Below are 14595 nucleotides of genomic sequence, written 5' to 3'. Positions count from 1 at the left end.
CCGACGGTGTACAATGTATCGTGACTGCATTATGAAAGATACAAAATAAATCCCAGACGCAACCAAAATCCGTGCGGAAAGTGTCGGCGGAAACGGCTCATCTGGCTTTGTTTTACTCTCCGTCCGTACGCAGGATTTTTTTTTTGTTTGTTGTTGCATTTCAAGGGAGACTTGTTTGTTTCATTTCAAAAGAAATTGGGGAAAACCTACGTTTGCGAGAGAGAGGGGGCGATGTATCCACAAGCCAGGCAGTCGGTAAGTGATTACTTGTGTCCGGAGCGCACGTTTCAATTACAGCGAGTTAATTTCACTGTATTACCCACCCCCCCGGAAACCGAAAATTGTGAAGTAAAACTAACCCCGGCTCTGAATCCTGCCGGAGTACCTCTCGCTGCAGTTTCCCCGTGCCTTTTTAAGCTGTAGTTATCATTGCCTAGGTGTGTGTCTTTTTTTAAAAAAAAATCAAGTATTGGCATCCGCTCACTTACTATTTGATTCAATTGAGGTTTATCTGAAAACGTTTTATTTTACTTCGGTCCTTGATCATTTTTTAAAAAAAAGTTCGATATCATTTAAGCTGCAAGGTTCCTTCTGTAATTTTGAAAGGGAAATTTGCACGTACCTTGTCTTGTTTGTATAACGCCCTGGAACTAGCTTTGGCATCTTTTGTTTCTGATTTGCCATTGCTACTACATTTTACACTGTTCGTGGGCCTCACCAACGTATTGAATTAACCGTTTTTTCACCGCATACTTAAAAGCAAAGAATATTGGCTACTTGTTTGCAAATGCCATTTTCAATTTGTGGAATTAACAATGGAGGTGGGATTGTGTACACAACATTGTCATTTTTTTTGATACGCATAAGTTTTTTTTGCTAAGGCCACCAGGATTTCCAGGTTAACCATGAGTTGTGTTACTCTTAGAAATGACCTTTAACCTATTTTTAGATCACATCCAGTTTCCATTTTGTGTTTGCAACATTTTACAGACTTCAATTACAAATCGTTCCTCGCCCGATGCTGCTGAAAACCCAACTTTTCTTTTCCCCCAACTGATCAGGGAACACTGGATCAGAAAGGTTGCTCAGTGCAATCTCTATTTGGTGATCTTTTTCAGTTCGCCTTTTCTTTTCCCGGTGCCCGTAAGTATTAGAAGTGACAATGAAATTGAGTGGAAGGACAGTTTTAAAAAAAAAACTCTATAGGCACAACACTTAATCCATTTAATTATTTCCTCATTTTCTCTCCTCACCTTTTGGAAGTGCTGATCTACCATGTTGGGGAATCAGCCGACAAGTCTCTGCCTAATCTTTTACTCACAGGTCATCTCTCTGCGAGTGGGGATATTCAGTCTGGGCACTGTTTGTTTTTGGCTTGAGCAATTCTATAGTTGGCCCGACTGTATTTACGAGCCCAGGGATATGGAATGATTTGGCAGTGGAAGCTCAGTCAATAGTTTACCTCTCTAATGGGTGATGGCACCATTCTGTGATGAATGATTGAGATCCACGCAGGGCAACAGATTCACACACTCGGCTGCTAGAGGGGCCTGTCGTTGTGAGGACCAGAAGGGGGGTTGCTCCCTTTGCCATAAGCCTGGTACATATGCAGTTACCTTTGAACTGGGTGGAAGTATCTAGGCTGTACAATTCCTCCTTATCATTGCTATTCATGATTCAGTCACCAGGAGGTGTTATTGGGTTGGGTGTGGTCCTCCCTGATTTCTCCCTCCTGCCACCTTTGGGACATGTGGGAAAAAAAAGCTTCTCCATCTCTCCTGATGATACTGCTGCATGCTGCTTTGTAATTCCCTGAGTGGCAATGTGTTCCCTAATTGGTGTTTAATGGAGTGCTTACCTGAACGATGAATGCCATCAAGAGTGCTTACATAGGGTTAAGGAGCCGTGTCTTAGTTGGATCCATTCATAAGAAGTATTGACACCTGCCTTTTCAATGGGAGCCCTCCGAAATGGGGACCTTGGCTGTGTTTAGTTCCAGCTTTGAGGTTAGAGATGCCCTGAGCCAGTTGCAGAGTCAGATCACTGAGCCAGCTTAGTTGACCTGAGGCCAACATTTGACCACCTGCTGATAAATCCTGTTTGAGAAAGCAAGGTGCAGATTTCGGCGATCTAGTCTTGCTTGTTCTCCAGGGGCCTGGGTGGGGAAAGGGAAGAAGATGTTTCCACAAGCCAGTGGGTTAGTTCCTTGCTGCTTTGCTATTCCATGGGTGCAAGGTTCAAGTGGGATCATGACTGTGTGTGTCAGCAATCTGTTCAACCGTGGACGATATTGCCGTCAAGCCTGATCCTAGCCTCAGCCAGTGTGACCCACATGCAGGGGTCATTAACTTGCAATTGAGAATGGGATCCCTGGCTAATTCCCGTCTTCCAGGGGCACTGAGGCCAATTAGCACCCTTATTACCATCCGGGCTGAGATCAGATAATTCAGTGCAGCCTGAGATACAAAACAGCAATCTTCCAGGAAGGGTCTGGAAGAAGTTTACCAGAGCAATTTAAAATCAGCACAGTTTACATTGTCTGTTGTGTGACTCCAGATAATGCAACGAGCAAGGTTTTTGGAACCCCATTAATATCTGTTCATTCCACCCAACTACAGCAACACACACACACACACCAACTCTTCTCAGTTTTCATGCTATTATACAATTTGCAGATGCATCACATGCAATTGATGCCAAGTTATCACTCTAGCAGCATTGAAAATGCCACTGCAGTGGTGGTCAAAGTTGAGTGGAAGATTTCCATCAGGCTGGTTGCTCATTTTGTTTTTGTCCCTTTCTACGTGAGAAGGAAAATGCTGCATGTGTCAAGCTGTTAATGTAAAAGATGTAATGAGTCGTAGTGACTGGAATAGTCTCCCGATCAATAGGTATTTTTCTCGAATGGCTTTTAACTGTACTTTTCACTGCAGCATGCACTGTGAAGCAATGCACCTTTTAGAGGCAGAGATTGGATGTTGGGTTGTGGGAGGGGAAAAAACATGCTGGTTGCCCTTCTGGGTCAGGACACCACTTGTGGGGCTTGGTGGTAAAAATCAAATTGTATACCCACGAATTGTGTGAAGTCATGTTTTTGAGAGTTTGGGAGAGAGTTATTTTTACTTTTCCAAAACAGGTGCTTTTTACTTACTGTAAACAAATTTTCTGGCTTCGAGGCAAATAAATAACGCATTGCATTTAATCAGTGACTTGAGTTACTTTGATCTCAGAGCTACAGCAGTTCTAGGAGAAAAAATGACCAGGGGATTGTGGATCCTTACCCAGTGATTCTACAGGAATACACATTAGGTGAGGACACTGGAGGCAAGTTTTTGGATGTCCTCTGTTTGAGCACTTTGCCAATATTTAGTGCTTAGGCTCATCTGAAAGTTGTCTGGGTAGTAGTACTGGTACGTGAGCCATTGCTGTCAGAGGATCAGAAGAATATTCTTGGGGTTCAAGGCACAAAGTGGAAATGCCAGCTTTGTTTTGTGCATAAGATGCTATTTTCCTGAAATTTTTTTGATGTTAGCTCATGTTGAAGCCTAATTTGTGCCCATATTCTACAAAATGAGATGGATTTTTCCCCTTTTGTTGTCTGATATCATCCTATGATCATTCAGCTTTCAAAGCGCCCCCTGGATGGTTTGTGGCTTAAGCAACCATTTAGTTGTTCACCTGTCTGTTACTTAAGAACCTAAATTGCAGCCTTTGTATACAAATGTGCAGGTGGAGCTGTCGTATCTGATTTTATGTGGAGTAGGCTGGAAGATGTCAGTTGGCTGGTGACGTGTTGCAGAGAGGCAGGTGTGACAACCTGGCTATTCATTGTCACACTTGACCCTGAGCATCATGAATAGTGTTGGCTTTGGTACAATTGTAGTGTTGTGTTCTGAAACATCTTGTGTTTTTATGTTGCACCTCCATTCTAGAATAAGATAGAATAATAGACTTAACACCAGACCTCCATCGGCCCCACCTGATCGAGTGTGTTTTCTAATCTCCCCTGCTGTACCTGAATATTTTGTGTACATGTGTGGGCAGAAGGTTTTACACCAGTCTGCAGAATTCAGTGTTGAGGAACAGAAACTGCATATTTTGAGTATGCAGCAAGAGTAGCAATCACTTCTGGATTGAACATAATGCAGTTCTATAATGTGAAGCTTTGGATTAATAATATGGTTTGGCATCTGTCTTGAAGTGCTCTGTGACTCCATGTGGGCTTGAGTTTGGTTTTTTTAGTATCAAATAATGAAATATCACTGCCATTAAAAATTATGCTTTAAGGTGAATCTTTGTTTTTGAATTGAATTGGTTTGATCTCCCCTGTATGCTGTTTGTCCAGTTTGAGTTCCATTTATGCTGCCACTTCATTTCAGTATGGTTCTTGGCATCGATCGAATGTCAATAAAATGAAAGGTTTAAATCTTTAGCTGGTTTTTGCATTCCAGAGTGGTTCTGATGGAGCTTCCTTGTCCTAGGTACAGGTCTCCTGTCAGCACATCCACACGTGTAAAGATGGACTTAGCGCCAGCCTGTTCAGAGCTGTGAATCCAACTACAACTCATAGCTAGGCAATACAGGCTTACATCCAACATGGTTCCCTAAAGTGCCAACATAGAAACAAGGAAATGCTGCAGGTTTTGGTCAGTATGGCATTGCACTGATCGAATGAACAAGATAGGTGTGGACTGAAACTGCACTGGGACTATCTCCCCTGAGGCTGTGACTGGAGCATTACAGCTGACCATCTATGGCCTTGGACAGAGACTAAAATGCTTGGGATAGTCCTTATTTTTGATGGCTATCTGCTGACCTCCTGGAAAGCAACTATATTAAGCTCAGCTGCAACATCACCTATCACGAATGAAGATCTTTGGCTTGAGCAAGACACAAATGGCAAACTGATGCGCATTCACTTGAAACCAGTGTAGCCTTATGACATGTTTTGAGGACATAATATGGCAGGGAGCCAACTGCAGTAAGTCTGGTTTGAATGAACAGAACTTGCCAGAGAAGCAGTAATATGCAAGCAAATTCTTTCGATGGTGGAAACTTGAAATGCAACCAGAACGTGTTGGAGAAGCATCTGTGGAGAAAGAGAAACTGAGAATGTGACTCCGTGAAGAGTCAATTTCGACTTGATGTCGGTTCTGTTCCCTTCTCCACTTTTATCTTCTGAGCTTTTCCAGTAGTTTGTTTGTAGTAAGCACAGAAGCATATTGCTTCCAATGTATGCCTTTGTTCAGTCTGCCTGGACATCACTAGATCAAAATAACACTGTTGTTCGATTGCTGGACATTCTCAGTCAGTCCAAAAGTGGGCAGAACAAATTGATCGGTAGAGCTCTCCACAGTTGCTTGTGATACTGCCATGATATTAGTAAACAACTCAGTCTGAAAATCCCTGTCATATTATTCTTCCTACCTGAATACTGGCAAGGTGAAGGTGTGCACTTGCTTGAAGGCAGGTTAACTTTAGCTGAGATATAAAGTGGCCTATAATGTGAGCACCCTGACCCTTTTTCTGTTAGACCTATTGAGCCGTGGTGACTGTTTTGTTTGTGCAGTACCGAGGGTAGTTTTTTTTAACTACAGTTCAGGTATCGAGAAGATGCTTCTGTTAATGCTGTTTGGTAAATGTCAGAGCACGTTCTGTAGATTTGTGCTATTGTTGCAGATACTTTCTGTGGCATAAATGAGATGGTGACTTTGAAACTTAAAATTTTGAAAGTTGTTCAATTTTTTAAAAGCTTACATTCTTTTGCATTATTCACCTGTTTGATAAATCCTGGTGATCATTTTGCCTTGTCAGTATTGAAGGGTCAAATCAATACGGGACAATATTATGCAAGAGAACTTATTGTAGCTCCTACTTCAATTTTACCAAGTGCGTCAAAAGCTATTTGCAAAGGGTTAGATGGAAGTGTGTTTGCACGGTAATTAAATGTAGTGCTTATGTTGGAAAATTTTACTATGTCAGTGTTTGCTTATGCTCTTGTAGGATGAAAGAATGTGAACAGACGTAGGCCATTTGGCCCCTCAAGCCTACACCGTTAGTCAGTCGGATCATGCATGTTTCCAACATATCTGTCATCCCCTTTCCCCATAATCCTTGATTCCCCTACTGATTTAAGAATCTATCTATCTCAGTCTTAAATATACATGACTGCTTTTGTTAGTCATTTGTTTACTGCTGTTCATTTCCTTTCTGTAAAGGCCTGATGGGATACTGAATTTGGATTACCAGACTTGGTGTTGAGCTTTCACGTGCAATAGCACAAATGCATCAGGCTATTTTAGAGCACAGATTTGGGGTGAATATCAGGTGCACATGGGAAGTATGATTTGCATCAAAGCCTGATCTCTTCTCATCCATGACCAGACCTGTGGTTGATATCAAGCTTTGAATGGGTAGCAATTGACAGCAGAAACACTACTTTTGTTTCTTCCCCTTAATGCAGAGACACTGACTGTTTCACCCTTATTGCACTCCCACTTCCATCTTGCCTAATGTCTGCTAATCCAACACCGATTGGAATTCAAATTTGTAATGTGTGTTAACTGTATGTTGTGATTTCCACCAGAGTCACAACTAAAAGAAAGCTCTGTGTTTGCTGTTGTTCTGTTTTGTCTTAAAATAGCCAATGATTTTGAACAAAAATCAATAGTACTGGGGGAGTTACAGTGACTGTTTGTTTAGTTTCAGTAGCAATGGAATAGATGACCAAGATGCTCAAAATGAGAGGTTCTGAAGTTTTTCAATGGTTGCACCTGTTAAATTGGTCAGTTGCTATGCTGTAGTTTAATCTCTCCTCTGTGGTTTGGATTTGAATCCAGCTTTCTGAGCAACTAGAAGTCTCTAAGCTGTGGTGACTATCCTAAATGAAACGACTTGAACAAAGTTTTTGGTGCAGATCCCAGAGGATTGCCTTGAGCATCTGCTGGAATATTGCTTTTCAGACAAAGCCATTATTGATTCCATCTGTAGCATGTGTTATTTAAGACTTGGGTTAGGGGAGTGGAGAAAGAGAAAGAAAGTACTACATTAGAGACAGTTGCATTCCAATTGACTAGTGCCTTGTCTGCACAACATTTGAGATGTTTCATGTGATGAATTTATGATGGTGTCATATTGGCAAATATGACAGCCTTTTTGCACTTGAAAATTCTACAATATTTTAGGCTGATGTTTTGGGGAAACATCAATGCTTCTGAAATTCACCTGGACGTGATTTGATGCAGCATGGGATAATGCTGAAGTTGTCCTTGCTGTTTCCACCATGTGCCAAATTACTGTGGGTGCAGTGGACATGTCTGGCCAACAGGAGGATACCTTTTTTGAATGAAGGTCAGCATTGCACGCTTTCAATGTCTACATAAGCTGCTGTAGTTGCACTGGACATGTTACATATTTACACTAACGTTATCCCTATGACTTGATGAAAATCATTCAAGGATGTGCAAACCACATGTAACTGTCAAAAGCTGAATATTTCCAGAAATGGAGACTGGAGCACAGCTCAGCTAAGTTGATTGTCTCGGCATTCCACCCTGGAAACTGCAAGGACCAATACCCTCAACATCTTCGATAGACCGTGAGTGTGGTTCTGGCTCCCATTTATCTTGGAGTGATCCTTGGCCACTCTTTCTCTAAGCAACCATCACCACTTCTGAAAGGTTACTGAAAAGACTAAGCTGGGACTGAGCAATCTGGATAATAAATCCAAATTTCTTTTGTACTTCTGCCGTAGACCAGACGGCCTTGACAATTTGAGTGCATCCATGTGGCCCTTTCAGTGTCGTCATACCAAACCCATTGACACACTTACACATTATTAGTTGCAGAGAGTACTCTTGTGACTGTGTGGTCAAGTCCAGTTCAGTGATTACTGATTACCAGTCCTTGCAAATGTTACCCTTCCCTCCATTAGACAGGAAGCAGCAATACAGAGAAATATCTCCCATCAGGAGAAACTTGGACCTTCCCATCCACCAGTGCAGCTTGGATGAAGAGGATCTTTGATCCAGTGAGCACCAGTGGATGATATAATCACACAGAATTGACAATGATAGGGTTGATCGGGTCCATTTGGAATGCTATTGCAATTATCAATCCTGGAATGACTTCACTGTTACCTTGTTCCAACCTGAAACCATCCCTATCTCCCAGAATGTTTCGTCACCCATGTGAACCCATCACCAAACCATGCTACTGAGCAATCTGCCCTCGTAGAGTTTTATACCCGCCTACTTTTGGTAAGGAGTGCACTGCCTCTGTCTTTAGGAAACACCCTAAGAGTTTAAAACCGAAGAGCTTGTTGTTGAAGCTCATTAATTAGCAATGCTGCATGGGGTGCATATCCCTAACGGCATACTCTAATGATGAGTAAACCCCTTTTTTTTTGGAGTAGGAGTAGGCAAATTAGCAAATGAAAGGGGGGAAATATGGCATAACATGGGATTTGCTATTGCAGGAAGGGGTTCAGAGTTTCCATCCTAAAACATCCAAGTGAGAGGGGAAGAGAAAATATGCTGTAAGATTGTGTCTGACATCTACAGACTGGCACAGACCAGTTGGGCAGAAGGTTAGGGTCTAGGTTTTGATCTGCTGTTACAGCACAATTTAAAAATTCCTGGGTCGCATTTAAATATGTCTGCCCTACTCCAAAGTGTTAACATTTTGTTAAAAGCAAAACACTTTGTCTTTAAAAGGCTGTTCGTATAAAACTGGGTTCTTGTGTCTGGAGCCTGACATTTACTAATGTTTCCAATCTGCAGAGTTCCTTGCCAAACAAGTTTAATCAGAGCACAACTCAAGGCTACGTTCCCTTCCCAGTGACTGGACTTTGAGATACAACAAGGTTATCACTTTTTAGCAGCAGAATGCAATGCAAATTTTATGGCAAAACACTCCTATTCTTATAATTTAAGAAGTGACTTCTTGTGGGAGCAACATTTGGAGAAATAGTCTTGTTCACAATGAATCTTGTATTTTTGGACAAATTAACCCGAGCCAAAAGAAAAATCAGGTCAGCTGAATGAGTTTTATACTCCTTTTGAATGAATATGTAGATGGACAATAAATCCTTAGAAACTTCAATTGCTTGTTAATATTTTGACCTATCAGTGAATACAAATTAATGTAATTTTTAGAGAACTATGGGCTACTTATAATGAGTGCTATTGACCAACTGATACTTCATTTGACTGCTGTACACATTTATGTTTACTCTTGACCTCTGAATGTCTGACATTTAAAAATAAATCTCATTCTTAGTCACCATTTGACTTTTTTTTTTAACAGCAGAATTGGATGTGAATTGTGGAGAAAAGAACAACTGACATTTTTTTCATTTAGTTGATGAAGAATGTCAGGCTCAATACTAAACCACACATGGAAATAAGGAAATTCCAAATATGAACCAGAGTCTCTGTAATGAGTCAACTGGTTACTGCTAAAGAGGAGTTTTTAGCATATTGGTTAGCCCCTGTGAAGCTGCATTAGGATAGACTTGATAGCTTTCATTTGTCCTTACAAGCTCCTTAGTCCCTTGGTTACAATGTGGAGTTGTGGCAAAGATTGCAAAGCTTTTTTTTTGCTTAGTTCAAGACTCACCTTCTCATTGACTGATGCAAAAGGTGTACTAATGAGATACCACTGTTATCATGAATGATGATACAGCTGGGATTTCCTTCCTTGGAGCAAAATAAGTGAGAAATTTGGATTGGGACAAAGGTGGAAATGGATAAAAGCACTTATGCTTTTATTGACCTAGAATGCTCAAAAACTGACATTTTATTGTGTCACCTACTTGAACGTTCAATTAGACTCCAATCCGCACTATATTAGTGTGTATTATGAACCAAATCTACTCATTTGTATTAAATTTTACTTTCTGATATGACATCATTTATCTAAATCAGTAGATTAAATGAGACAATCACCAAAAATTGCCTCCAATGTTATAGTCTAAAGAGATGGATGGAACACATTGTGGCATAGGAATAATAACTGTGAGGAAACTGTTGTGCTTTTAGTAAATCTCTTGGCAATTGAAGTGTATTATCACTCCAGGGAGTCTGGATCCTTTCTATTCTGTGCAAATTCAAAACCCAGTTGAATTGAACGATTGCATTGTGGGGTTGTTTGTCTTGTTACTTAATTGTGTGGTCAAAGAACAAGCATAATACAACTGCAGAGGTCCCTAACCAGCAGTGCAATGGGTTAGCACCTGATTTATCTCTACAGGTTGAACTATGACTTGAGACAAAAGTCTGTTGTTTGAGGTATTGAAACGTAATTTCTAATGGATGTGAATTTACATCCCAATGGAATCTAGTGGACAAGCCTACTCAGAATTGAAGCCTTGCAATTATTGAATGGCTATTGTGTCTTCACTAAACCGCACAGAGCACTTGTTAGTTTAAATGCATCGACTGTTGTGGCTTATACCTGGGGAGGTGGGGGGAGGGAAGAAGAAAATCCCAAGTGTGCTGTGATGTTTGTTATCACTGTTTGAGGTCATGCCCTTTTTGTGAAGAGGATTCTGCTGTGGTGATTCATTCATTTTTCCCCCCACCTCGTTATTTTGGAAAATAGTTTTTTGGTAGGAACACCATGTTGGTCACACTACTCACGAGAAGGAATCGCTCAATTGCAAAATGGAAATTTTTCATGGGCCTAAGAGTACATGATGTACTGTTGATGTTGAATCTGATGTCTAAACTATAGTGTACATGTGGTTTTCCATTACTCTCCTGGCAAGTACAACACTCTAATCACTGTGTCTGCGTATGGTGTAGTTAGTCTCTAGGTCTAATGTCAGTACCTGGTGTTCTATCTGTGCTCTATGCAGATAGACTTGAGTAATCTATGATAAAAGGTTATAGTTTCAAAATAAGCAAATTACCTCTGGATCTTGAAGTTTATTGTTCAGAAGAGCAATGGGACTGGCTTCATGTCACGATATAAGATGAGAACCATTAGAGCTTTTTTGGATCGGAGGAAGTGGTTGATTTGGAGAAATGGTAGATAGTTTGCAACAAGGAAAATCCTACTCTGTACTACACAGCCAAACTGGTGACAGAAATGTCAAATTCCTGAACAACTTCATACAAAGGGTCAGCGAGTAGTAAAATGCACTCTTAGAACTTAGAGGTTTATAAACTAATGAGGGGTATGGACAGAGTTAATGGTAGCTGTCTTTTCTCAAGGATATTGGATTTAAAGACTAGGGGGCATATGTTTAAGGTGCAAGGAGAGACATTTTAAAAACAAAAAGGGCAAATTTTTTTTGTGTGTTTCGAGTGTGGAATGTACTTTCTGAGAAGAAAGTGGTGGATGTGGGTACAATTTTATGTTTAAAAGATATTTGGATAAGTACATGAATAGGAAGTGTTTTGGAGGGACATGGGCTAGGAGCAGGCAAGTGGAACGAGTTTAGTTTGGGATGATGTTTGACATGGACTGGTTGGACCGAAGGGTCTATTTCTGTGCTGTTTGACTTTATGACTCTGACTCTATAAGTAGGACAGTGAAGGTAACAACTAGAGCATCATTTGAGTTGTGTGCATATTCTCAGATGTTTGTGTTTGACTTTTTAGTATTGTGTCTGGGTGGAGGCATTTTACTTGGGATACTCCTGCAGTGACCTAGCGAATGTTGGAATTGCTTACAGCCCAGCATTCAGCAAAGTTACCAGCTCAAATGTTCATGATATCATTGCAGGGGGAGCTTGGAGTGTTGTTCCCTGGGTTTGGGAGCTTTTTTTTAAATAGGAAAAAAAAGCCGAAATCTGGAAATCATGGCAGCTAGTTAAGATGCCAAGAAATGGTGCAAAGAGGGATAGCTGACCATTTAAATCTGATTATGTGCTTTAACAGCTGTTTTACTGACCTTGTTAAGTCAGCTCAGGGATCACCATTTTGATTGCAGTTTGCACAGTTGCTGAGGTAATTCTAATAGCAGATGTTTACAATCCTTCTTTAACAAGATTATAAAAACAGAGTTGTAAGCTATTCATATGATGCTATTAATCAAATGTAAACTTTATTGTCAAAAGTACATCACAATATACCTTTCCATCATTGCACTGACTTAAATCGTGGGACTTGTGATTGTAGCAATTTTAGTTTGTTTTTGAAAGGCCGTGAATACCAGATTGAAACTTGCTGTTTTCCCACCCTGGGCCCCTACCGGCATCTCACTTTTTTTTTCATAATGTCTGGCGATGGGAGGTGGGGCAATTTGGTGTTGAGCGATGAAGAGATCGGATTAAAGGAGGAGCAGTTTGTGCTACTGTGGAAGTGAACATGAGGTATGATTTTCAAGATCAGTAGTCTGAGAATTAAACCTGATCTGAGACAGAAGAGAAGCGAATTTCTGGATAAAATTGACCCTGTGCATTAAATAGAGTCATGACTGATTGCTCCTATTCCCTCTGGGATGAGGCATTCAAACTCTGATCTAGGACGTGATTACAGTTGAAAATGTTTGAAAATTCACTGGCAAGTCTTAATGAATTGGGCACATCCTCGGGTTCAAATGTGCAGACTTAGCTATTTGGCAATGGGATTTCAGTCAAATACAGTGCTGGATGCCTGAAAGTTTTGTCATCTGTCCACTTAAACTGGAAACCTGTACGAACATGCATGGTGTCTGGAAAGGTTTAATACTGTACAGCTCTGCCACTGTTAGTGGGCTAACCTGGGATGATGAATGAAAAATTGCACGTAAAATGTATTGGGTTTCAGTGTGAGGGGTAGCTCTGCCCCAGTACAGCACACTGCACCAATTTGCTAAATTGGCCTGGTAGCATTTTGTCGCAGGCCAGGCATGAGTTATGTTTCCAATGAAAGGACAATTAGAAGTACTTTGTGCTGATTTGAATGTGGAATTAGGGCAAACGGGTTTGCATCATTAAAGTAAAATCAGGATAGGCACCCTGCCTAACAGTGGCTTCTTGAGTAAAGGCTCAAGATGCACAATCCAGTGTAACATTAACTGACTTACCTTACATCCCTTGAGCCTGTACAATCAAGTTTCATGGCAGGAGCCTTGTGGATATGCCATCATTCAGGGCATCTAATCCCAAGTCGCCTTTCTTAAACCAGCCCGAATATGGTCAGTTTTATGCAGGTGTACGATTGAGAGCATGATTTGCAGAGAGGAGGTTTTGTACTGGATCTTAGTCTGACGTATCAATAATGTTTCTCTCTTTCTCTCTTGGTTTTAACCCCAAACCTCCCTCGCTTTCCCTTTTGATGCTTTTGATTCTGTTAGTAAGCCATTCAGCTATGGGAATCATCGCAGATGAGCCCAATTTGTTTAAAAGGGGAGGGGAAAAACACTTTCCTTTTGAAGGAAGGGCTGTTGTGGTGCAATAATAGTAGCCCTATCTTTTTGAGCCCTGCAGGGCCAGGTTCAACTGTCTCCTGTTCCAGAAGAGTGTAATAACATCTCTGAGCAGGTGGATTGGAAAATAGGGTCAGTGCTTTTTTTGCAGAGGGCTATTGTGGCGCAGTGGCAGTGGGCCTACCTTTGATCTAGGAGACTGGGGTTCAAGTCCCATCTGCTCCAGAGACATGTACTGACATTTCTGAACAAGTTAATGAGTAAACATTTTGAGTTGAGTTTCAAATTTTGTGGTTAGAAGTTTTAAAAAAGGGTGGGGAGAGAGGGAGAAAGAAATGAGTCACTATGATTTTGGTGGTGCCGAAATTCGCTCAGTTATGCATAATAACACTTGAGTATAAAAAGGAAAAAAAAATCACTTATTTGCAGTAGGCTCTCCTTACTGTGGTGTTGCACCTATCTCTGGACCAGGAGATATGAGTTCAAGTCCCACCTGCTCCATAGGTGTGTCATAATATGTAAAGCAGTCTGCAGCCATGTAGGGATCCAGAAATGTGTTGAGGTCAGGAACAGTACATCTGTGATTTAAGCCTGCCGGATGGACTTGCAAAATGTAACCTTCCCAATTGTTCCTTTTTATTTGTTAAAATCCAAATTGTTATTTGGTCAATCATGTCCTGTGTCTGCTAGAATGGCAATCAGTTCTTTTCAAAGGAACCAAGTTCTCCATTCAAAGTGAATTGCTGCTTGTCCATTGCTGATATGTTGCATGTGCAGTTCTGGATGCCTTCTGTCAGTGTACATTGCCAGTTGTCGATACTTCCTGTCTTAACATTCAGTATTATTCCTGTCTAGATGAACACTTTTAAAAGTAGGCTCTGTCTATGTATGTGGTTGACAAGGTAGTTGCAGGCTGAGGTTGGCAAGTCCCACTTCTAAATGAGTCTCTGAAGTATACCCCATTTCATCCACATCTTGTATATTTTTTCAAGAACCTATTTATTTGTCAAGCAAGTCTGACCATTGCCTTGAAGTGGAGGTGTTGGTGTTGGACTTAGGTGGACAAAGTCAGAAATCTCACCACCAGGTTTATAGTCCAACAGAGATAGTAGGAACTGCAGACGCTGGAGAATCCGAGACAACAAGGTGCAGGGCTGGATGAACACAGCAGGCCAAGCAGCATCATAGGAGCAGAGAGGCTGACGTTTCGGGCCTAGACCCTTCATCAGATGATGAAGG

At 41.1% G+C, this 14595-nt stretch overlaps 1 protein-coding gene across 1 annotated transcript in view; it reads left to right on the top strand.

Moving 5' to 3' along the window:
* The first annotated feature begins 6 nt into the window (after positions 1-6).
* Positions 7-14595, top strand: part of chico (TLE family member 5) — a 58756-nt gene continuing 44167 nt past the window's right edge. Inside the window, exon 1 of the mRNA XM_048613927.1 lies at positions 7-255. Coding sequence (XP_048469884.1) covers positions 232-255 — 24 coding nt within the window. The 5' untranslated portion in view covers positions 7-231. The remainder of the gene's footprint in view (positions 256-14595) is intronic.

The sequence above is a fragment of the Rhincodon typus genome, chromosome 29 (assembly GCF_021869965.1).
Source record: "Rhincodon typus isolate 14 chromosome 29, sRhiTyp1.1, whole genome shotgun sequence".
In the NCBI taxonomy this organism is placed as follows: Eukaryota; Metazoa; Chordata; class Chondrichthyes; order Orectolobiformes; family Rhincodontidae; genus Rhincodon; species Rhincodon typus.
The sequence above is the reverse complement of the archived record's forward strand: the minus strand, read 5'-3'. Positions and strand labels throughout refer to the sequence as shown.